The sequence below is a fragment of the Cheilinus undulatus genome, linkage group 12 (genome assembly GCF_018320785.1).
Source record: "Cheilinus undulatus linkage group 12, ASM1832078v1, whole genome shotgun sequence".
NCBI classification, from domain to species: domain Eukaryota; kingdom Metazoa; phylum Chordata; class Actinopteri; order Labriformes; family Labridae; genus Cheilinus; species Cheilinus undulatus.
The window spans coordinates 4,845,865-4,869,515 of NC_054876.1; the positions used below are offsets into that span (position 1 = coordinate 4,845,865).

At 40.8% G+C, this 23,651-nt stretch overlaps 1 protein-coding gene across 1 annotated transcript; it reads left to right on the top strand.

Moving 5' to 3' along the window:
- The first annotated feature begins 13,374 nt into the window (after window positions 1-13,374).
- LOC121518454 (myb/SANT-like DNA-binding domain-containing protein 2) lies at window positions 13,375-22,407 on the top strand. Its single transcript, XM_041800765.1, has 4 exons — window positions 13,375-13,806; window positions 17,124-17,379; window positions 17,458-17,521; window positions 20,256-22,407. Exons 1-4 carry the CDS (start codon window positions 13,375-13,377, stop codon window positions 21,142-21,144), a joined length of 1,641 nt encoding a protein of 546 aa, XP_041656699.1. The 3' UTR covers window positions 21,145-22,407.
- Window positions 22,408-23,651: the final 1,244 nt, after the last annotated feature.

Consider the following 23,651-nt stretch of genomic DNA (forward strand, 5'->3'; position numbering starts at 1 on the left):
TGCAAAGAACCTATCGTGATATCCTCACTATTAAGAACAAACTCAACGTGTGGAAAAATTTAGCCCACTCATCACTTGTTTCTTTGTTCTCTCTGTTGACACTTGTGCCAACGTGGGTAAGGAACAAGCAAACAGGGAGATGATAAGGCATCAGGAGAGTCAGACAGGGATATTTTTTAAGAGCCTGTGAGCCTGCTTTACAAATTAGATACAATCATTTATTAAGAACATCCAAAAACTTTAATCTATGATAAATGACAAACTAACGGTTATATGTTGTGACTATTAGACATTTTTAGGGTTCTGTGACTTTTTTTTCTCATGAAGCATCAAAAACGATATGATGATAAAATTCAAGATTAAGCTATTTTTAACCACTGGTTGTTTGTCATTAGTGAGTCTTTTCCAGACTGTAAGAATGAACCTCGTCCTCCCGAAGGGGCTCACTGAAGTGTTGGTTTTAGCAGCCTGGGACGGGAACATGTTTGGTCCCTCAGGACAGATTCAAGCTTCTCCTGGAGGATCAGGAGATGCTCCCAGGCCAGATGAGATTTGTAATCCTCCAACCCAGTGGACATGCCCTGAAACCATGCAAAGTCATGCACCCAGGAGGCATCCTAATGAGAGACCAGAACCTCTTCAGCTGGTTCTTCTTTAATCAGAGGGGGGCACAAGCATGGAGTCAGAGATGGGAAAATGACGGTCAACTTGTTAGCTCAGCCAGCAGCCTGAAAGAGCGTGCTGGAGGTGCAGCATTGACACTTCAGAATCAGTCTGTTTGGTCTTTGGTTGTTTTTTTTTTCCCTCACAACTCTTTTTAAACATATGAGTCGTGTCTACAGCCACCATTCTTTATTTGCTGACAGCTATCATTTTCCTCTCAAAACCAGTGTAGTCCAGCATTTACAGCGCTCAGCATCCTGTCAGCAGGAAAAGCCACAGGAGTCAGCTGTTTTATCACTGCATTCACAGTACCCTCAAACATGATGGAAAAGCATGGCATTTAAAAGGTCACCTCTCTCTCACTGACCAATCAAAATCAAGAAGGGGCGGGGCATCTGATAGCATTTTTGTCAAAAGGAATGGCAGAGGAGAAAATGATGCTACTCCTCTTTTCGATGGGGAAAGTTTCCACATCTACAGCTGCTGTTTATGTGAGGACAGGATCACTTTGTTATGTTTTTGTCTTTTTCTTTGTGATATTTCAGTGAATAAAGGAGAATTAAGAGTAGGGGTTCACAGAGTTTCCGCTAAACTTTCTTGTCACCAGCCAGTGACCAACAGTCCTCAAAAATTTCAGCCAAACAGAACAACTCTAGCCGCAGAGAGGAAAAATAGGAACAGAGCAAAGAGGGGAAAATGACTCACCCATCACATGCAGTTTCATACAGTTGCACAATATATGCCAATGTTTAACACATAAACAACAATAGCACTTAGCTTCACATTAGCACCGTTAGCTCCAAGTTAGTTGGATACCATCCTACACTGAAAACACCAACATATCATCCAGTCAAATAACCAACCAGTGCTCTGTTAACTAGACTCCACCTTATACTCTGCATAACTAGTAAAAATTGAGTCTTTCCGTCAGTTGCCCAATATTAACATATTAGTGGACTGGTGATCTCAACTGTAACCTCCATTATAACAGTAAATCTAACCATGGTGGTTTCTTTTGAGTGGTCCTGAGCAAAGACAAACTTTCCTCCGTGGTCAGAGCAGTCCTTTCCTTATTGATGGTTCTTCCCACACTGCTGCTGCTGATTAGCCAGGACACCTGGAGCATGAACACCCAGCTACAGGGAAGTGAGGTGGTACTCTATCCAATAGCCCCAAGCGGTCCATGCCTTCTGCACGGCATGATTCTGTGTTGAATAGAGTTGCATGTCATCCGATATAGGTCATAGGTAGATTTACCCACTTGTTGAAGTCCACTGCAACTCTGCTCGGCCATAGCCTGTCCTAGTTTTGGCGTGTGTTTATGCTTTTATTTAACCTGTATTTAACCAGGAAAACCTCATTAGGATTACAAATCTCTTTTTCAAGAGTGTACTGGCCAAGGTTTTGGCCAGGAAATATTGCGTAATTCTGAACTCTCTTGGATATTGCTTTGTTTGATGCCATCTCTCTCTGATCTCATTAGCCAAGCTGTCTACGTACGCAGCACCACATGGGAAGGAGGTTGTAGTAAAATAACTTTGAGTCTATATTAAAGGATACTTGCAACACACCTTCAAGGTTAAACAGTATATGAACTGTTCTGATTCACCATTTACTTATTTGGTAATTATCAGTCAATGAGTTCAGTCCAAATACCAGCAAAATTAAATTTGGGATCCCAATGCCCAGTGCTCAAAGGCTGTTGTCTTTAAAGCTGATGGTTCAAATCTGGCCTGTGAAGATCGTTCCCAACTCTATCTCCAGCTTCTGACTCTCCCCACTCTCCCATCTCTCCAACAAAGGCATAAATTACCCAGCGGTAAGTCTTTACATTCTCTAATGTGCCTTGGTGATTCATCCTCTAACAGCAGAGAGCAGAGACGTTATTTCTACAATGATGACTCTCTCAGTGATCTTGGGATGACCGTCTACTGCCAACAGAATGAGGGAAGCAGCTCATGTCATGGTCATTTCACAGCTCTCTGCTAATGATGCGGTCAGAGCAGACATGATGGGAACGAGACGACAGAGAGTGATGGAAGATTTGAGAAGCTTTCTGCAAAACTGACAGCTAGTTCTCACAGACTTCATTAGAAGCAGCTACATTACCAGCTGTGAAACATACAGATAATCACCAGTGCTGTTTCACTTTATAAAAATGTCTAAAACAGCCTTTAGTAGCATGGTAATCTCTAATGTGATATAATGGGAGCTTGTCTGGCTGTGGACCAGGAGAGCTCTCAGATAATGGCTTGTTTTAGACTCATTCCTGCAGCACATTGGATTCATTATTGAATTAGTGTGCCTGACATGACAATTTAGAAGAAGTAAAACCAGAGAGTCCAGGCCAGCTGGAGAATATGTGATAACAGAAAACTTTTAATAATTCAATTATACATTCACAGAGACACATTGAGATGCATAGAGGCTCAGAAGAATGGCTGAAAATTGAATCTGATGAGGGTCAGTGTTTCCTAATTCCTACTCCATGAATATTACATTCCTGTAGAGCATTATTAAGGCCATGCAAGGGAGCTAAGGCTTAGAAATCATTACACAAGACTTTTGAGTATGTATGAGTAGAATCTGCCGTATTCAATTAGCTGAACTGTAAAACACTGTCAGATTATTTTACATAAGAGGACAGGAGTAGTGGGCATCCAGCAGGTTATTACAGCAGGAAGATCTACAGATGAAGCATCACTCTGTCTCTGCTGTGGTGGTGTTATCTACCTGTGGTGGGAAATAAGTCCACCACTGCTCCTTATTGTCTCATTTCACTTTAATAACTCACAAACAGCTCAGTGGACGAGTTAAAAGTAATCGACAATGTGTGTTAGGAAAATTCCCTTATTCCCCTTTCAATCCATAACAAATTCCTTTAACCTGGTTTAGTAAATGTCAGTTTTAACTCTACCAAAAGTTCCTTATTTCCTCTCAAACTGAAAGCGTGTCTGCATAATCATATGTAAGTTTGTACGATTCAGTTACTCGCCCTTAGATTAAACTACAGAAATCCAAAATGAATCCATAATAGAATTATTCAACAAAGCAGCATAAATTATCAATGACACCTAATTCAACAAATTAGAGAGAGAGAAAGAAGATGTGTGGTCTTAAAATATCTGAGTCACTTGTGGTTTCACACGTGACCTTAAAAATCGTGGACTTAGACAAAGGATGGAGAAGAAAACTTCAGCTCTCAGCTAGAAAATGGCCAAACGGCAGTCGCGTGGGCTATTGCGTAGGTGAAGCAACTGCACCGGATATAAATGGACACAGCACAGTAAATCAGCAGCACTCAAGCAGAGATAACAAGACAACAAATGCAGCTTTAAATGAATGCAAATGAAACTGTTCTGCCCAGATCAGAGCCTCTAACTGATCAAAGTGCATAACTAAAGCTTGATGCCCAACAGGTCCAGAAGTAACCAGAGGTCAGTCCATTAATGTTCCTTCCACTGTGCCAGCAAGTTTAAAGTCTTATGGTATCAAGATTCAGCTTTAAGGCCAAAACACACCAGCGTTGGACTAGTTTGTTGCATCATTTGACGCGGCTCAATTGCCCAACACACACTGACAGCAGCTACCACTGCTGGGCCAGGTGCTTGCAGGTGGGGCCTCCTGTTAATTCTACTCTCTACTACTACTGCTGCTCAGCTTCTACGGCAGTCAAGATGGACAAAATAGCTGTTCTCTTGGTGTAACACTCTACCACGTGCGCCTGGTGGTGTCACGAATAGAGTCGTGGCCCAAAGTGCCACAGTGAGGCGTGTTCACAGGCGTCGGGCTGCCGCTGGTATGGGCTTGTATTCTGAGAATAACAGGGTCAATCGTTTTGATGCGTAGTTGATGGCGCCAGTGTGTAATGGGCTTTATGATTAGAGCAGGGATCGAATCGTCCTTCTGACGTGGGAGAAGAGTTGTATGTCTTTCTTCAGATACCGGTGGGCTTTCTGCAGGACCTCTGTCCCAGTAATGTCAAAGGAAGAAGTGTTTGTACTCAACCGGCCGATAGGTAACAGTGCTAAAACTTAAAGTGAAACTGGGAATATGAAGTACACAGCAGAAGGAAACTGCTCTGCTGCTTGAAAGGTGGTGGGATGGTCACCTTTTTTCATAAAGCTTCTCAGCAGATGGAGGCATGAAGTTTTCTAAAAACCTCAAGTAGACGGATGACAGCGTTGACTCTGGACTTGATAAAGACCGGTGGCCCAACAGCAGGAGATGGCACGGTACCTCAAACCATCACTGACACTGGAAACTCAAACCCTGGACTTCAAGCACCTTGGATTCAAAGGCCTCTCTGATCCTCCTTCAGACTTTGGGGCCTTGATTCCAAATTAACTTTCATCTCAAAACAGGACGATGGACCACTGAGCAACTGTCCTGTTCTTTTTCTCCTTAGCCCAGGTGAGACACTGATGGCATTATCTATGGTTCAGTAGTGGCTCCACATTAGCAACACAACACCTGTAGTCCATTTCCTGGACCTGTCTGTGTGTGGTGGCTCTAGACCCACTGACTCCAGCCTCAGTCCACTCCTTGTGAAGCCCTCCTAAGTTCTTGAACCTGCTTTGTTTGAAAATGATTGTGATGATTGTGTGTACTGAACCAGAGTGAGAGAATAAAGGTCCAGGAAACCTTTCCAAATTTGATTTTCAACAACATTCTAATATTTTGTGTGGGGGTAAATAAATGGTTACTTTTGGAGTCTTTTTTAACAGAAATGACAAATGACAAACCACTGAATAACGAGTCAACCAGAAATGGATGCATTAATGTGTCTGTCAGATTTTTCTGATTTGAACTAACGCAGGTGTTTTCCTGATTGTGACGGCTGAAGCATCCTCAAATTCAAGGTGACGGCCGCTCTTCAACTTCATAATCATGGTGTCACTTCTCACATGTAAAGTAATGAGTCTGGGGGAGTGATGGACTCAGATACGCCTAAATGAAAACACTCCAGGGCATCTCTGGCTCTGTCATTAATACTGAGGATCATCGGCAGCAGATGTGACCCAATCAAAGATAAGCATGGAGACAAGAATCAGTCCATCAGCCCACTGAGGGGGATTCATCATCCAGACCTTAGCAACACAAAGGTTGACTTTGAACCCTTTTTTAATGCATTCAGGAGCATTATCTCCTTTATCTGAAACCCAGGGGTTTAATTTTGACGTAGAGGATGCCCTCTTTCTGTAAATTATCATTTTAAGTGTGCTGTTGTTGATCGCTCCTGTAACAAACTAAGTAAAAATGATCATCTTAAGTATACCTTAGATGAAGAGAAAATCAGCTTTCAACAAAAAGGACCTTCACGACTTTGACTCCGCTCCCCTCCATCCATCTCTGTCAAATCCAGTCTCTTAGCAATCAATTACGTCTTCACATCGTCCCTCTGATGTTTGATCCAGGATTATGATCACAGTCACTCTTTAATAATGAGAAAAGACCTCAAACTTCACATTCATGAGCCGTTCACTGTGCTGAAAGGTGAAGTAAGTGTCCTGAACATGTGCAAATAAAGTCCCAGCTCATTAGCTTTAAGTTATGTCTGTACATGTCCCCAGAATATCACGGCCGTCTCCTGATGGTACGCAGATTAACTCACATCCTCGCTGTTTTGTCCGATGTGCTTTCAGGAATATCCAAGCACAGATGAGGCCACAGAAGACCTGACCTGGTGATTCTGAGTCTGACTGCAGTGAATCCTGGAAAGGTTTTCCTAACATCGTCAGCATTAATCAGTGAGATCCCAGCTGATATAGACACCATGAGCAAAGCATCTGGTTAGAATTAAGTTTATTTTGAAAGGTCATGTCTTCAGTTTAAACCATGACTGTTCAGAACAGATCATAGGTGAGGGGAAAGTTGAGCTCCAGTCCTGGTTTCTGGATTAGTTGGAGTTTCTTCTCTTAGTCCTGGTTTCCCCCTCGAATCTGTACTAAATGGGTGGTGATCTATTAGGCCAATTAACTGGACGAATGAAGCTCAGTGTGAGTTCAAGCAGAAAGACAGTTTCATTTATCCTTTTATTCATTAGTCTTAAAGGTCCACAGGCTAATTTTGCTGTTTTACTAATTATTTTCTTTTGTGAATATATACCATTCATAAAATGTTTACCATGCTCATGTTTGGAGACATTTTTTTCAGCACAATTTCAACTTAATGTAATCAAAACTATTTTTCAGCTTAACCATACGATATTAGATATAGGACCTCCAAAAACACAAAAAATTAATTGTATTTTTTGTCAATTGTTTTTTAAAAATACAGTATGTATATCAAAATGAGATGAAGTTGTCATTTCAAAAGTTATAATTTTAGAAAATGTTGTAAACTCAAGGTCTTAACACACTGGGTCCGTTATTTTCAGATCAATTTTTTCAGATCCGCAAAAATGTAGCACACTCCGACCTTGCGAACTGGGCCCTATGTGTTTTTATTTGCCTTTACTGTGAAACTTCATAATGTGGGAAATTGTTTCGTATTGTGAGCATGTGGCTCTGTCACTCCTTTAAAATCTTGCTGGATCCATCCTAACAGAGCTTCATACAGCACCCGCTCATGCATCATAGCGCTGAGCCAAGTTGGAGAGATGAAGAGTCAGTTTTTAATTCAGCCTCTGTTATGACCTGTGAGTAGACTACAAACTTCTGCACTTATCTGTTATGTTTCCATATCTGATATCCACATAATACCCTGGCAAACTGCAGTGTTTGCAGTGAGGTTTTGGTGCGAGAGAGCGAGCGGGGAAAGGGTTGGGCGGGCTTGAGCGAGCAAGAGAGAATAAAGCAGCAGGCACTGACCTGAGTCATCAGTCACCCATCTATCTGTTATATTTCCATGGTTGATCCACTAACCTGACACGCCAGATGGATTTGTTTCACACGTCCATCTGGGAAAGCTTCAGTAGGAAACGTTTGAGAAAAGGCAGAGGCTTTGAAAAAAACTCGGAGTGTGATTGGGTGAATGTTCTGTCTGTCACATCTCTACGGGCCAATCACAAAAATAAAACACGTGACGTAGCCGCTATCGAGCTGCGTGTGCGCAGCTACTGAGGAAAAACGTGAAACATTGCAACTGTAGACATGTAAGTACTCAACCTTTGTCGTTTTTGAAAAGAAAACAACTCACTGCTGTTTTTGTTTTTCTTTTAACGAAGAAATGTCATCAAGTTCTGCTAAAACTGGCGCTTTAGCAGCATCCACGCTAATCTCTCCATAACTGCACCAGCTCCTGCTCCTGCTGCTGCTTGTCTACGTCACGACTCTGCTGCGCCTCAAAGTACTGCCCCTCATCGCTGATTGGTCCTGTCACTTTCTAACCGGGCCCAAACAGTTCAGATGGGAGCTTTGCAAGATGGATTTGTCAGTGAAAAACAAGGAAACGGGCATATTTATCTGCTTTGCAAGGGTAGATATCCACATAATAAATGAGCAAACGTTGGTGTTTAAAGTGAGCTATGATGAGAGAGAGAGAGAGGGGAGAGAGGAGGGGTGGGGAGGGGTGAGCAACCAAGGAGGACGCAGTGGGCACTGTTGTGAATCATCACTCACTCATTTAAATGACTTGGACTGATGTGAAATTTCACATAAAATCGAGCCTGCTCTGAAAAAAAAAAAATATGATAGACTAACATTTCGGCGTCAGAGAGCAAACATGATGATAAAAAAATGAGCTGGAGTTTCTTTTTAAACGTGCGGAAAAATTCGGACGAAATAAACGGACTCAGTGTGCAAAGGGCTTTACACAAAAGTGGTAAATTACATATATCAAGCTAAAAATACATATTTTTTACACAGAATATCCATGTATCTATAGGTGTTTTGTCCACTAATCAATGCCCAAGTTTTTTTTTTTGTTGTTGTTGTTGTACTTCAGTATACAGAGAGCAATGTGGCAGTTAGGCATTTTAAGACTCTGAGGGCTCCACAAACAGTGCAAATTAAACATTAAAGAGATACATCAGTGAGCTAAAATCAAGCTAAATGCATAAAAATACAATGATACTGAAGAGGATTGGGGCCAATTTTGCAGACACAATTTTTTTTTTTTTACTCGTGAGAAAAACGTCAGGATTCTGAGGAAAAAGGCAGAGTTAAAATCAGTAGACATTTATTCTGACTTTTTTTCTGACTTTTTTTCTCAGGATTCTGGGTGACAGCCTATCCCAGCTGTCATTGGGCAAGAGATGGGTACATCCTGGACTGGTCGCCAGTCGGTCACAGGGCTGACATACAGAGACAGACAACCAGGCACCCTCACCACTCAACCTAATGGGCATGTTTTTGGTGGTGGGAGGAAGCACCCAGAGAGAACCCAGGCAGAACATGCAAACTCTGCCCAGAAAGGCCCTGACCGGAAAGCGAACCAGGGTCCTTCTTGCTGTGAAGGAACAGCGCTAACCACTGTGCCGCAGTGCAGCCCATCCTGCTGCTGTCACATTTTAAAACCTGCTCTCCTGTCTCTCCTCCACAGTCTGTTGTTTCAGTGCGACCGCAGCAACCCTCCTCCACCCCAGCCACCTCCTTCGCATCTCATCTGTGTCTGTTTCCTTTGTGCCATCCTACATCCCTTCTTTGCAACCTCTAAGTTATCTTACTAGTGTGTTTGGCTCCTCAGAAATCCATTCCTCATCTTATCCGACTCCTTCCATGACCACCACCAGTAACAAGACCCCATGGAGGGGTATCCCATTCCACTACCCCTCAAGGCAACAAAGACATCACAATGGATCTATTTTAAGACATTTCCAAACTTGTAAAATAATTTTTGTTCAACTCAGATTAAGACTTTCCTGATTGAATTGTCTTTGTCCCAGTTAATATAGTTAAATATAATATTTAGAAACTATACGGACAGAGGCAAACTGGATTTAAGAAATGACAATTCAGGAAAACAGTGGCAACATCCAGCAATATCCTAAGAAGAAGCCACTTAGCAGATTATCACCTTGCAAAGATTCGTGAAGATGCGGGCCGGGCCCAGAGACTCTTCTAGCGTGTTTTACTAGCCATGTAGTTCAAGCCCAACATGCACCACATTTACATAGAGGCTACAGCCCACATGTAATCAGTTCTGAATAATAAAAGTGATTTCTGACAGCAGAGCTGACAGCTGCTGACTGACATGAAAAGGCCCGGCTGTCCACTGTTTCCTGTCTTTGACCTTTATCGGACAGCTCCGGTGTAGAGGAGATCCTGCTGTCCCTTTGGCCAGGTCAGGACCTGAATGACCACACAGAGTCAGAAATAACAGCAGACAGATGGCAGAGCCGGCTGGATGGTCTTGTAGTCCCTGAGGGGGGCCAATCAAACATTGTCATGAAGAAGATGAAGTAAACAATGACACAATCCATCAATGGGACCATCAAATGAGCAATTATACACTCCAGATCAATAAGAGGTCTCACTCAGAGCTCGGTGAGGACTTAGAGAGTCTGTGTTCAGACTCTTTGATTAATAATGTCAGAAATATGAAGTCCTGAGAATAAAACAGCCATCAATCAATCTTTTTGTGACATGGCACGGGTCATAAATCAAATCTAACTCTGAGTGTGAAACATAAATAAAGTTTTAGTATTTCTAAATATTTTTAAAGATCTCCCCAGAGAAGATTCCTAACAGCCAAAATGTGCAGCAAAAAGGCAGATTAGTTCATTATGTAAAGGTATTATATTATTGTTTATATTTTCATCTAGTCGCATATGAGGCATTTAAAAAATGAAACTGATGCTGTAGTATAATTTTATTGAACATAAACATTTTTCAGTGTCTTTCTCCTTTAATCTCCTCTCCTTCGACATCAACACGCCGCTGCATTCAGGTCTTCACTGATCAAAGCAGAGCAGTAGGTCTTCTTCAGTCTCAGAACCTCTTTTCTTATCTTCAGACTTTAAACGTGTTCCTCTGAGCACAGATCTGACGTTAGGAAAAGGGAAAAGTCTCAGTGCTAGATCAGGTGAATAGGGAGGGTGATCAAGCACTGGGATTTGTTTTTAGGACAGAATCTGCTCAGTGGGGGCTTCTCTCTGTTTTTTAGAACCTGTTTGTAAAAGTGTTGATTCACTGCTGACCCTTCTGAAACCCTCTCCTCCTAAAATAGCCTTAATGTCAAAGAAAACATCAACAAGGCCTCAGATTTGGCCTAGATTGTCATGCTTTCTTCATCCTTGGTGACGATGGTGTTTCCCAAAGCACTGGCTGCCATTTTGTCCCAGGATGGTATTGGAAGATTCAAGTTTCCTTCAGTTTGTTGCATAATGTCTCTACGAATGTGCTTTTGTGTTTTTTCTTTTGATCAGGAGTTTTGTGAAAATGTTGGTACACACTTGTGTCATGTTCAAATTTTCATGCTGGATGTAAAGAACTGTCTCTTTATCCATGGAGACCAATGCTGTGATTAATCATGATTAATCACGGTGTTTTTTTAATAGTTTAAGTAGATTGTGTTTTTTAAGTGTTTCATTTTTATTCTTTCATTTCTATGTACAGCACATTGAAAGTGCTGATCTGAGTCCTCATCGATACCACTATCAATACTTTCTATTTTTTGGTGGAAAGACAAAATAAGGGCAGATATTTAAACTACAAGTGGTCTTAGCTGAGTAGTGCTAGAGTTAAAAAGCTACGATTCAGTCTGTCACATCTGTTGTTCATCCCTCAAATATAAACACAGATTCACACTGTATATATGGAAGCTTTATGTCACATTTAAACACATAGAATACAGTCGTCTAATTTACTGAGGTTACCTGAACACATCATATTATCCGTCTTCAGCTTGTAAAGTTTGCTAATGAACTTCAGTTTTGCCAATTCCACGTCACATTTCTACACTGGATCAATATTGTTAACAAACTGGACTTGCTGAAAGTTTTGGAGCACTTTTCATCATTTATCTGAGCAGCTGAAGAAGAAAACTGTCCTGAAGCAGCTGAAGAGAGCGGTATGACCATGGCTTGACCCCGTGTTGTTGTTAGCGTCTTTGCTAACATTTGCAAAGATGTGCTTTGCCTGAAGGTGGAATTTCAGACTCGTGCTTCAGTGTAAAGACAGTTCATCACTGCAGCGTGTACCCACAGTTTTGGTTTTATCTTCACTAATATTCTCCAGCTTTTTGAAAAGAAAATTACCGTTAAGCAGACCTGGGTCTGTCTCCTCACTCATCACTGCTGGCTGTGTCTGACCTCTCACCTCTTCACCCCCAGGCACGTAAACATCCACACTGGAGGACTACGGGAGCAAGTTTTGGTCAAACTTAGTCACATGATTTAATTGCATTTTTTTTTTTTTTTTTTTTTTTTTTAAAGACGCCACTTTTTGGAAACTTACAGACCAGAGCTTTAATATATTACACTAGGAAGGACTGTTAGACTATGTGATTTTATCTGCAAAGCCTCATCATTGTATAGACATACCTGATATTATTTATTTTGTGGCACAGTTTTGTTTAGTTATTTTAATTAAATTTTATGTGTGCTTTTTTTTATACTAAAGTGGTGTAATCTCTCCAATCCAAAAGTGAAAAATTGGTTTAATCATGCATATTTATCATTATTAAGCTATTATGTCATAAAACACAAAAATATATTTAAGATAATCTTAACCTAAAGTTATTTTAAATACTTTTTTTATAACGGACATTGTATTGTGTGGTTGGTTCCTGGATCTAAACCTCTAAATTTCATTTCATGAGTATACAACTGTCACAATTTTTGCATTTTTGTTCTGTTATATTTTCAAAATAACTCTAGGATGTATTCAGAAAGAGGTAAGAAACCTATTTATTAAATTTTTTACTGTTACAGTAAGCACCAGACGGTGCTGTCACTACTGATCATAGCATTATTTCTCAAAAACAAAAATACTGAAGCATTAATTATGAAGTTTTGATGTTGTTCTGTTAGGGGATAACAACTAATGAATCCCCAACTTTAAAACCAGTTCAAATAAACGTATGCCTTTACAAGAAAAATATGATTAGAAATAGAGAAACACCCATAAAATATCACATCTAATATTTAATTTAAAAAATAGAAAAATGGCAGAATAATTGAAAAATAAATCTGTATGTAGATTTAAACAAAACCTTAAAAGCTTTATAACATCACATTGATTTCTGCTTAAAACTTTTAGTTTCTTTTAAAAAATTTGGAAGAAAAAATATTATTGAACTGGGAAAATTCACGGATTAGAGTGGAATAAGTTGTACAAATGTGGACCCTAGGTGTTCAAAGTGCAAGCATAAAAAAATTAAGCACTATTCTTTTTTCTTTCAGGATATTTCCAACTTTGTTTTTGCACCAATTTGACTTCAGGACATCATGTGTTTTTAAGTACTTGAACAAAGTTTAGTTACTATACTTAGCAGTTCATAGGGATCCCAGATAAATTGGAGATATCAAAAATGTAAACTCGTGACTCGGGAGATTAAGGGGGCTGTGGGGGCTCCTTTGTGCTTTAGTGAACGTAGCTACGCCCCTGTCTCTTACACATTAGGGTCTGTGAAGCATCCTTTCTTTCTTTGTTTTTGTTCTTGGTTTTTTGGCCTCAGTCTTGGTTTATTCGTGTGTTTTCCTCTAGTGTCTCCCATCATGAACCTCAGCATCAGCAGCCCTCTGATCCACGCCGTATTTTCTCCGTGCCTCCGTTTAAACCCCCTCACGTCACCCTCCGTCCCCCTCCCCTTAGCAACAGAGCCAACATGGCGGCGTCCAGCACCGCGGAGCTTTCTCCGGAGGTAACGACGCCGTTAAAGATCCCCAAAACCGAGGTGCCATCCCCAGAGTCCGAGGATCTGAGTGACAGTAACCAGTACCAGTCTAACCCCTCCACCCCGAACCGGTTCTCTCCTCTGAACGTGGGCTCGGGCTCCGCGGGCCGGACGGCGGCCTCTTCCTCCTCCAACAGCTTCACGGCGTGCCGGGGGATGTCGTGGACACCGTCCGAGACGAACGCCCTCATCGCGGTGTGGGGTAACGAGAGGCTGACGGAGGCGAGGATGCAGCAGCTGGAGGTGGCGGGTACCGTCTTCTCCGGTAAGGCTCCCGGTCCGGCCATGTACGAGAGGGTGTCCAGAGCCCTGTCCGAGCTGGGCTACGAGAGGACCCCGTCCCAGTGCAGGGAGAGGATGAAGGTAAACCAGGACACAGAAATGACCGTTATGTTAGGCTACATCCTCCAGCTACAGCATCTCTACCTGACATAATGAAATCTACTGATAATAGTCCACCAGTTCTAGTCCACCTGTTCTAGTCTACCTGTTCTAGTCCACCTGTTCTAGTCCACCTGTTCTAGTCTACCTGTTCTAGTCCACCTGTTCTAGTCCACCTGTTCTAGTTCCTGTTCTTGGCTCCCTGTAGGGCTGACTCTGAGCTAGAGAGGATGAGGGTAAATCAGGACAATGACTGTTACATGTCATGATGTAACATCCTTCATCTGCAGCACCTCTACCTGTTCTAGTCTACCTGTAGATCTGGCTCTGAGCTCGAGAGGCAGCTGATGAAGGTTCGTAGAAAGCTGTAATTCAGACTAAGTATAAAAATGTGCATTTTAGCACGCTGTCTCAAAGCTAAAACCCTGTCAGTGCGTTGACTGATGGGAAAAGTAGGCTATTCCTGTAACAATAGTAGCAAAAATGCAGTTTGCAAGGGCTTTTCGCGTATCGGCAAAAATCCAATAATGTGCATCCCTAGTAAATGGCTGATTAAGTGGTTTTACTATGTCTTGATCTCTAGTGAATCATCCTTGCGTCGCTTAAACACAGCACTGTATTTATAAAAAGATTATCATTATTATCATTATTGTTATTATAAAGCATGCTTGTTGGTCCCTCTCACGTGAGGAGGTGCTATGCACAGTCTCCCTTTCATACCCCAGTCTGACAGTGACATACCTGTGATTATCTATAATAATAGTAATAATAATTATTATTATTATAATTATTATTATTATTATCATTACTTTATTTGTACATCACCTTTAAAAACAGAGGTTTACAAAGTGCTTTGACAATAAGCAGGGATACAAACAAGACAAAGCATCATAACACAGATAATACAAGAAAATACAGAACCCCAACACAGAAGAACCCATTAAAATTCAGCTAGAATTATAACCACAACATCATAATAACCCAGCAAATACATTCAAAGCACCAGAAGGGACATGATAAAAGTAGGAAACTGAAACAAAAGCCCAGAATGACTTACATGAATCCAGGAAACACACGAACCCAGATGCATAAAGAGAGACCTAAGGACCAGAAATGTAAAACATAAAAGATCATTTAGAAGTGGTGGAACAGAATAAAAGATAAAACTGTAAGAACAAACTAAGATGAGTAGTGATTATTGGATCAGAGTACAACAATAAAAAGGTAGAAATTGTAAGGTAATAATAATAGTAAATAAAACTCAATTTAGAAGACTAGAAGAGCAATAAGAATCAAATCAAGGTATTAAAGCTCTAAGATAAAATTAGAAAACTAAGACAAATTAGAGGCAGAAAAATTTAAAGAGAAATTACTGGCCAAAGACGGAGGAAATGGAAAAGACAGAAGATCACAGCCCTTACCTTTTAAGGGTAAGCGTATGATAAAACCTTTATTTTCTTCAAAATGTACTTGCTGTATGCCTGATAACCTAAGAAAATCAACATGGTAGGTCAGTGTTGCAGCATAAGCGACTGCCACAGCAGATCCCATAAAGGGACAAATAATAATGGCATATGTTTTGTCTCATTTCCCAAGTTATGAAAAAGTTTTTACATGGCCACAAGATACCAGTGGCTTGGTGAAAATATGTGAAGACACCAAGGTAGAGACAGCATCTTAAATGTACAAGCAAATTGCCGCTTGTGTTTCACATTAGGAGGAAATAACATAAGCTGATGTGCTATTGACTCCTGTTTTACACACAGTCAAACAAATGTCAAGTTTGCACTCACCAGATTACAGATATGACACTGGCACATCATACTAGCTCTCTCTTTCTCTATGATGGCTTAATGTTTGATGAGCTTCACAGAAATCCACCTGTCAGGCATTATTAGCAGATATTCAATCACGAGTATAAGACACTGCTCTCGTCAATAAAATAATGCTTGCTGCACTGGTTGTTAATAGCAGCAGCCAAGAACCAGTGAGGGAAAACTCATAAATGGTCAATAAGACAATCCCAGAAATATGTGCCTTAAATATCTCCCTTGTGGCCAGCTGCAGTGTTGGTAAAAAGGACTGATCAAACTCTTTGAGGCTATAGAGTTTTACATTTTTAAGAAAAAGTACAAATGAAATGATGAAATTATTATTATATGTTTAAAAGACCATACCGTTTATTTCATTCTGTTTGTTTTAGTTTGTTAGGGACTCCTGGTGTATTGTTAAGTTGGAGGTCTGCAGGACTAAATCATTTATGAAACTGATCCCTTCCCTGCCAGGAAAATTAGATAAACCATGGGAAAAATCATTTTTCTGCAAAGTGTCAGAACTATATCTGAAATATGTAGAAAAGTCCTGGTGAAATCTGCAGAGTGCAGATCCCACTAGAGTTTTAGTATTTCCACTTTCCTCTATTTTCAGTGATAGCCAACCTTCATTTTCACTTCCTGGCCCCCATCTGGCTTTTTTACGTCATCAAGATCATGTGACTGCAAAAAAGCTATTGGAGCTAAATCAGAGAACGCTATTCTGTTGTCTTAGCAATTTCATTGGTTAATGGTTAAGCCATTGCTCTTATATATTCTATTCTTTGAATGACTCAAATTTATTTTTGCCCAGTACCAGGCTACTCATCATAATCATGATTCATTTATACTCACTGAAAGCTTTGTTTTCAGGAGCAGTATGTCTTCCCTCTGTCTTCTAATCATGCCTGAGTTCATCATGGATTCAGGGAATAAACATGGCTGCACACCTTTCAAGGCAGAGATGGCAGAAACCTGAAATTCATACCAAGCTAGCCTGACGACCTTAAATGGCCTTGTCCCAACTTTTGTGAACATTCTGCAGACTTCAAATTCAGAGGGCATTTACATAAAAAAAAACACATTTTACCAGTTTGAACATTAATATCTAGTTTTTTATACATATATATATATATATATATTTTTTTTTTTTTTTTAAATAGAAATTATAAAGTATTTTAAATTTCTGTGTTCTGCTTTTATTCATATTTAGTGTCCCATCTTTTTGGGAATTGGGGTTTGTGAACTTTCTGGAATTTTGGTTAGGCGACGGGTTTCAAATTTGAATATAAAATATACTAAAGCTTTTGATCATTTATGTAAGATATCATCAAAAAAAACCAAAGCACCCTAAAAGTTTGCCTCTGTAGACATAAAAAATGTTGAAAAGGAAATTTTGTATTATCCCTCCTACATTGCTCTCCATAACTCCCCCAACAAAGTTAAACTGAGGAAAGTAAATCCTCTATCCATCCCGATCACATCCAGACCCTGCGGCGCTGCTACAGCCGGGTGAAGGAGCACGGCATCGGGAAGAGGAAGAGCAGCTACACCATCGAGCAGCTGGAGAAGGTGTTTGGTCAGGGAGGCTGGGACTCTCAGAGCTGTGCCCCCGTCCTGATCAACAGCAGCGGTCTCTATCAGGAGATGGAGTCTGACGGCAGCACGCTGGAGGACTTCTCCCAGGAGGACTGGTGCAACCAGGTGTTGGACTCGGCCTTCCAGGAGGGAGACATGGAGACTGGTGAGTGTGTTAGCCTGCAGCAGGATTGAAGGCACATACAGGAATTAATTTAAACTGATGTGAGTGTTTTATTTTTAGAAGAAATCCAGATGCCTAAACAACGAGCTCTGCAGATCCAAGCTGAGCAGTCAGAACAAACACAGTAAGTCAGTGTATGTCCTACAAGTTCATGCTGTGAGTTTTTAATTATCAGCACACATTTATGCACAAAAGCCAAGACTGTAATGTGTCTAAAATTACCCTGATGGGATCAAATCAACTTTATTTATAGAGCACAGCTGATCCAAAGTCCTTAATTTTGGAGTGCTTAACGGAGCTCCATGAAACTTTTCCTGCTTGTTTTGTTTATCAAACTTTAAACCTGAGTGACACCAAGGTTTTATGGAGAGGAACAGTTGACCAAGATGAGGGGAAATACTATCAGTGAGATTCTGTGGACCAAATATGTTTACCTATTTTTTTTCTTATTTAGCTGAATGAAGTTTGTGGTCATCCAGGATTCTATGTCTTGACAGTTATTGAGGTTGTGGTTTTTGGTTCAGGGGAAATGTAGATATGTTTATTGTCTACATAAAGGTGAAAATGGATATTGTGTTTCTGGATTTGACCTTTGGGGAGCAAATAGAAGGAGAAGAGCACTGGGCTTAGTACAGAACCTTGGGGGACACCACAGAATAATGGGGCAGGAGAGGATGTGGAGTTGTTGATTGGGACACTGACCCCCTTGGATATTTTACTCTTTAATTGGGTTTTAAAAATTAGTCATCGTCAATATGTAATTTGGCTTTTTTGACAAAAAATTTCTTTAATGTCAAATTGAAAACAGATTTCTGCAAAGTAATGTCAATTAGACAAAAATATGTACTATAAAAAGTGACTGCATAATATTCATAATATTCAAGCTGACTGTTCTAATTTAACAGAGGTCCAGTCAACTGGTGCTAGTAGTCTTACAATTAATGAAAATGGGATTACCTGATTACAGTGAATGTGTCTCAAGTGATTGTAGTATAAAGACACCTGTGTTTGGGAGGTCCAGTCACTGGTTAATCAGTATTCCTGGCTACCATTACACCATGAAAACAAAAGAACACCCCAAGCAACTCAGTGAAAAGATTATTAAGAAGCTGAAGTCTGGAGGTGGATACAGAAACATTTTCAAAACTCTGCACATCCCCAACAGTTTAGCTAAATCCATCATCAAGAACACGTGTAAATCTACCAACAGTAGATCAGGCCGTACTCACAAACTGAGTGAGCGTGCTAGAAGTAGACTAGTGAGAGAGGCCACCTACACACCTATGACTACTCTGAAGGAGTCCCAAGCTGGGAGAGACTCTGCAGACAACAACTGTTGGCTGGGTTCTTCACCAGTCAAAGTTTTGTGGGAGAGTGGAAAAGAGAAAGACACTGCTGAAGAAAACTCTGATTCAGTTTAGACTAGAGTTCACCAAAAGGCATGTGAGAGACTCCATGGTCAAGTGGAGGAAAGTTCTTTGGTCTGATGAGACCACAATGGAGCTTTATGGCCATCAGACAAGACACTATGACACTGCACGTCACCATAAAAACACACCATCCCCACTGTGAAGCAGTGTGGTGGCAGCATCATGCTGTGGGGATACTCCTCTGCAACAGACCCTAGAAAGCTTGTAAACGTAGAGGGTAAAATTAATGTGGCAGATATAGGAAAAACCTGGAGGACAATCTTCATCAGTCTGCAAGAGAACTACGGCTTGGTAGAAGATTTATTTTACAGCAAGACAATGACCTGAAGCATACAGCGTAAGCTGCACAGAAAGACAAGGTTAATGCTCTGGAGTGTCTGAGTCAAAGCCAAGACCTCAATCCAGGACTTGAAAAGGGCTGTTCATGCCTGATCCTCATGCAGCCTGACAGAGATTGAGCAGTTTAGCAAAGAAGAATGGAGTAAAATTTCAGCGTGCAGATATTTGAGCCTGATTGAGACCTATCCACACAGGCTTAGTTTACATTAGATATTTTTAACTGACATTACTTTGTAGAAATCTGTTTTCACTTTGACAATAAAGAGTTTTTGTATTACTTTTTGTAAAAAAAAGCCCAATTATATTGATCATGGTTGATTTTTATAAATCAATAAAAGGGAAAAAATCCAAGGGGCTGAATGCTTTTTATAGATACTGAACACTTGACAACTCGGTCAGACCAAACACCTGCTGGGACTGAAGGGTCCGGGTTCTGTCTTTTCTAGAATTGGATGAATGACTATATGTATGAACTACTGATTATAGAGAGATTGCCAGGACCAGTGGAACCAATGACCTCCTTGAAAAGTTTAGTAGGGTTAGTATCAAGGAAACAGGTTCAGGTCTTTATGGAGATAATATGATTATGTTTTTGTAATGTATTCCAATTGACTGAGAATTGCAGTGTTTTCCAGGATGATGGCTAGACTATCTAACCTTGCAAAGCAGATGGATACGCCCGTTTGCATGTTTTTCGCTGGCGAATCCATCTTGCATCTTGCTCTAAACCGTTTGGGCCTGGTTAGAAAGTGACAGGACCAATCAGCAACGAGCGGCGGTATTTATGGGTGCGGCGGAGTCGTAACATAAGCAAGCAGCAACAAGAGACCGGAGCAATTTTGATGAAAGACATTAGCGCGGATGCTGCTATAGCGTGTTTTATCAGAACTTGAAGACATTTCTTCGTTTAAATTAAATATATATGAAGATGATTTCTGTCCATAAACATACAATGCAAAATAATTCAATACATAACAACATATTCTGTGTTCGAGTAAAGGATGCATGCATAAAGTGTTGAAATGCTCTGGTAGATTGCTTTAAGTGTTTTGTAATTTAATGACATTATAATGTTTGTGTTTCCTGTAGAAAAAGGGACATGATGCAGACCGTGATGCGTATCCTGGAGTCAGTCCAGCTGAAATGGGAGCACTTCCAAACGTGGACCGAGTTCTCGCGGCTGCACCTCTCAAACAAACTGGCCATCTTTGGCGTGGGCTACAACACACGCTGGCGTGAGGATGTGCGGTACCACTACGCTGAGATCAGCTCTCAGGTTCCCCTGGGGAAGAGACTGCGTGAGTATTTCAATCCTGAGAAACCTGAGGGCCGAATCATCATGACTAAAGTCCAGAAGATGAACTGGAAGAATGTTTATTACAAGTTTCTGGACATCACCATTAGCGAGGCGCGCTGCCTGGAGCTGCACATGGAGGTGGACTGGATCCTTGTGTCCCAGTCCAAAGCTGCAGGCTGCAGCAAAGGCTCCTACCACTACCTCCTCCCTGGGGACATCCCCAAAACGTTTGGACTCTATGCTATCGGCTATGAGGAGGACACCTCTCAGACCTCTCCTCAGAGCGAGAGTGGAGACGTCAGCTTACCTCAGTTTAAGTCAGAGAACGGCGTGCAGAGTCAGGGTGATGGCGAAGGATCAAGGAGAGTGGACAGGACTGGAGCTAAAGTCACGTACTGTTACCTGGGGATAGCTGAGGACAGGACCATTCAGCAGTGTATATTCCAGCACTTTCAGGGTTCAGGTAAATACTACGTCCATGGTGAGCCCTCAGCTGTGACCCGTTTCCTGCAGGAGAACTGCAGCTCCAGTCAGGAGGGTGAAGACTCGTGTCAGCGTTCCTCCATTTACATGAAGTTCATCGAGGTGGAGGTGGACTTCCTCTCTGCAGGCTCACTGGTGGAGTGCCTGGAAACGGCTGTAGGTTATTCCTTGAAATATAACAGCAAAGAGACGCTGTAGACTACGCTCAGTGTCTCTGATTAAATGTCACTGAAATTATAATGAAGTCTTAGAGCCAGCGAGGCAACATGGAGGAAGGAAAGTCCTCTCTGCTTCATTGAAATGCGGCATATTTTGCAGCTTTTTCAGCTGTTGACCTGATTAACCATTAGATCTTTAATGAGACTTGCGTGAAAGACTGTTTACAGTAAATGTACTGTGCAGAAATATTGGAACAGTAGCGAAAGTATAACAGAGCTTTGACCTCTAAAAAGTAAATATCATTATTTTCAGCTAATGTGCACTACAAAGGATTCGCTGCTTGTTTAGTGTAAGATAAATGTTGCCTCATCAGGGAGAGTTAGGGTTGGAAAGGTGACTACTGCAGTATGCGTCTGTCTACCTCAGTAGGATGTAGCAAACAAGGCAGCGAGGGACCACGGAGCGTTTTATTCTGAAACTGCCTTTTTTCTTTGACTGTTGAGGTGTGGACCTGAATTCATGTATGTAGGAGTGATGGCTGATTTATGCCTTATGGAGCGCGGGTCAGTCTGCTGCAGCTAGAGATGCCGCCATGAAAACACAGGTTGAAAAAGTGAAGTTCTAGTGTTTCTGATTATTTCTTATGTTTGTCCATCTGCTTCAATTCAGCTTACAAAATAACACAACCAGCTTCTGCAAATCTATAACCATTACACAGCTGTATACAATGCTTTAACAGGAGCTTGAATCTCGTTTAGGACATACAGATACCGAATGGTAATCCTTAAAGACCCTGTAAAGTGAAATCCAAAGGTTTTGTTGGAATATGGTTGCTGTAAACATGTGAAAACCCTGAGATCTTCATGTGACTGAATTCTGGATTGAGACTGTTTTTTTTATTTAGGAACATTATACATTTTTATAACCTTTTAAGAACATCAACGATGGAGAAATGGAGGCCATATTTCAAAGAATGTTGGCTCTCGTCATTCACATAAGGAGCCAGCTCTTAGAATTGGATCATCCAAGAATGGCAGCTCCCCCATGACTTAACATAAAGCTGTGGTTCACAAACTTTGTTTGTCAGGCCCCCTTTGGCAGATATTTTCAGGCCCCCCACCCCTTACCCCTCACTATACATATCAACCTATAAAAACATGTAAATGTACAAACACACCGCTATTCCCAACTTTTGCAAATTCTTTTTTTTTTTGTTTTGTTTTTTTTTTTTTGAGAATTGATTACAACATAAAACTAAAACATTTTAAGTTTTAAAATTCTGACTCTCCGAAGATGAACAGTTTGCCGAAAAATATTACAAGACAAACATGTCTAAGATTTTTAAGTCCTGTAATAATTTCAGGAACTTATATATATATATATATTTTTTTTTTTATTTATTTATTTATTTTTTTGAGTCTCGGATGCAGATGTGAGACTGACAGTCTCAGGGCATTTTCAGTGTCTAGCTTTGGTTTGTTTTTTTTTGTCTTAATTGAAGCAAAAAGCAGAAAAAAACAATGGATGCTGTAAAAGGCAAGAGTATGGCCAAGGCTTTCAATGACATTGTTGAATCTGAGGTGACATCAACGAACTGCTCCTGTTTCTGCAGTGTTGAAGTTACCAGCTTGTGTTGCTTAGCCCTGCCTTGCCTCACCCCCCTACCATGACCTCGCGCCAGCTTTGGGAACCACTTACATAAAGTAACATAGTCTACTTAGCGCTGTAGTGCATTGGACCTCCTACTGACGTCAGTATAACCTGATTAAAGGATCACAAAAGTCCTCCTGATTCAGTCAACAAGAGCTTCAACCTCATTCGGTCAACAGAGTAGTGCGAAAATCTCCCAAGGAAGAGCATGGAAACAAGTATCCTACAGTAAGGTCATCAGAATTAATAAATTAATGATTCATTCAACAGGAATATTAAGCCTTGACTTTAGACTAAATGGACTAATTTACAAAACTGACCACTAGATTTTTTGCTCCATCAGCATTACATTTTCATAAAGCTGACATCCAGTTGGCCTGCTCAGCCCTACGTGCACGTGAGCCGTGCTGCACACACACAGTGTGGCACTGAAAACGCTCTGCACTGTGTGACAAGGAGGTGGAGACAGTGCTTTAAATCATTTCAGGTAAAACAGAAGGTTACCTGCACTTCTTCATCTCTATTCTCTTTACATCCATGCAGGATCTTCATATTTGCATGGCTCTGCACCCTCCTATCGTGTTTTCTCTTACATGCATGTGCTGCATAGTGAGCTTCATTAAAATCTAAGTTAACAGATCGTCCGGTATCATCTCAAGCTTGCAAGCGTGATTGAAAGACTAAAATTCTGTCAGACATAATACTTTAAAGGAAACAACAGTATTTATAGCACATATTAAACATGTTTGAAACTCTTTGCACCCACAAATAAGGCAGAAGAAGCTTTCAGGTAAAAGATTTTCAGTTCTAGCTGATTAATACTGTCTCTGGTTTTAGTTATTTATTCAAGAACTCAAAATTTCTTTCAGCAGTTAGAAAGAGTACAGCTGCTTGTC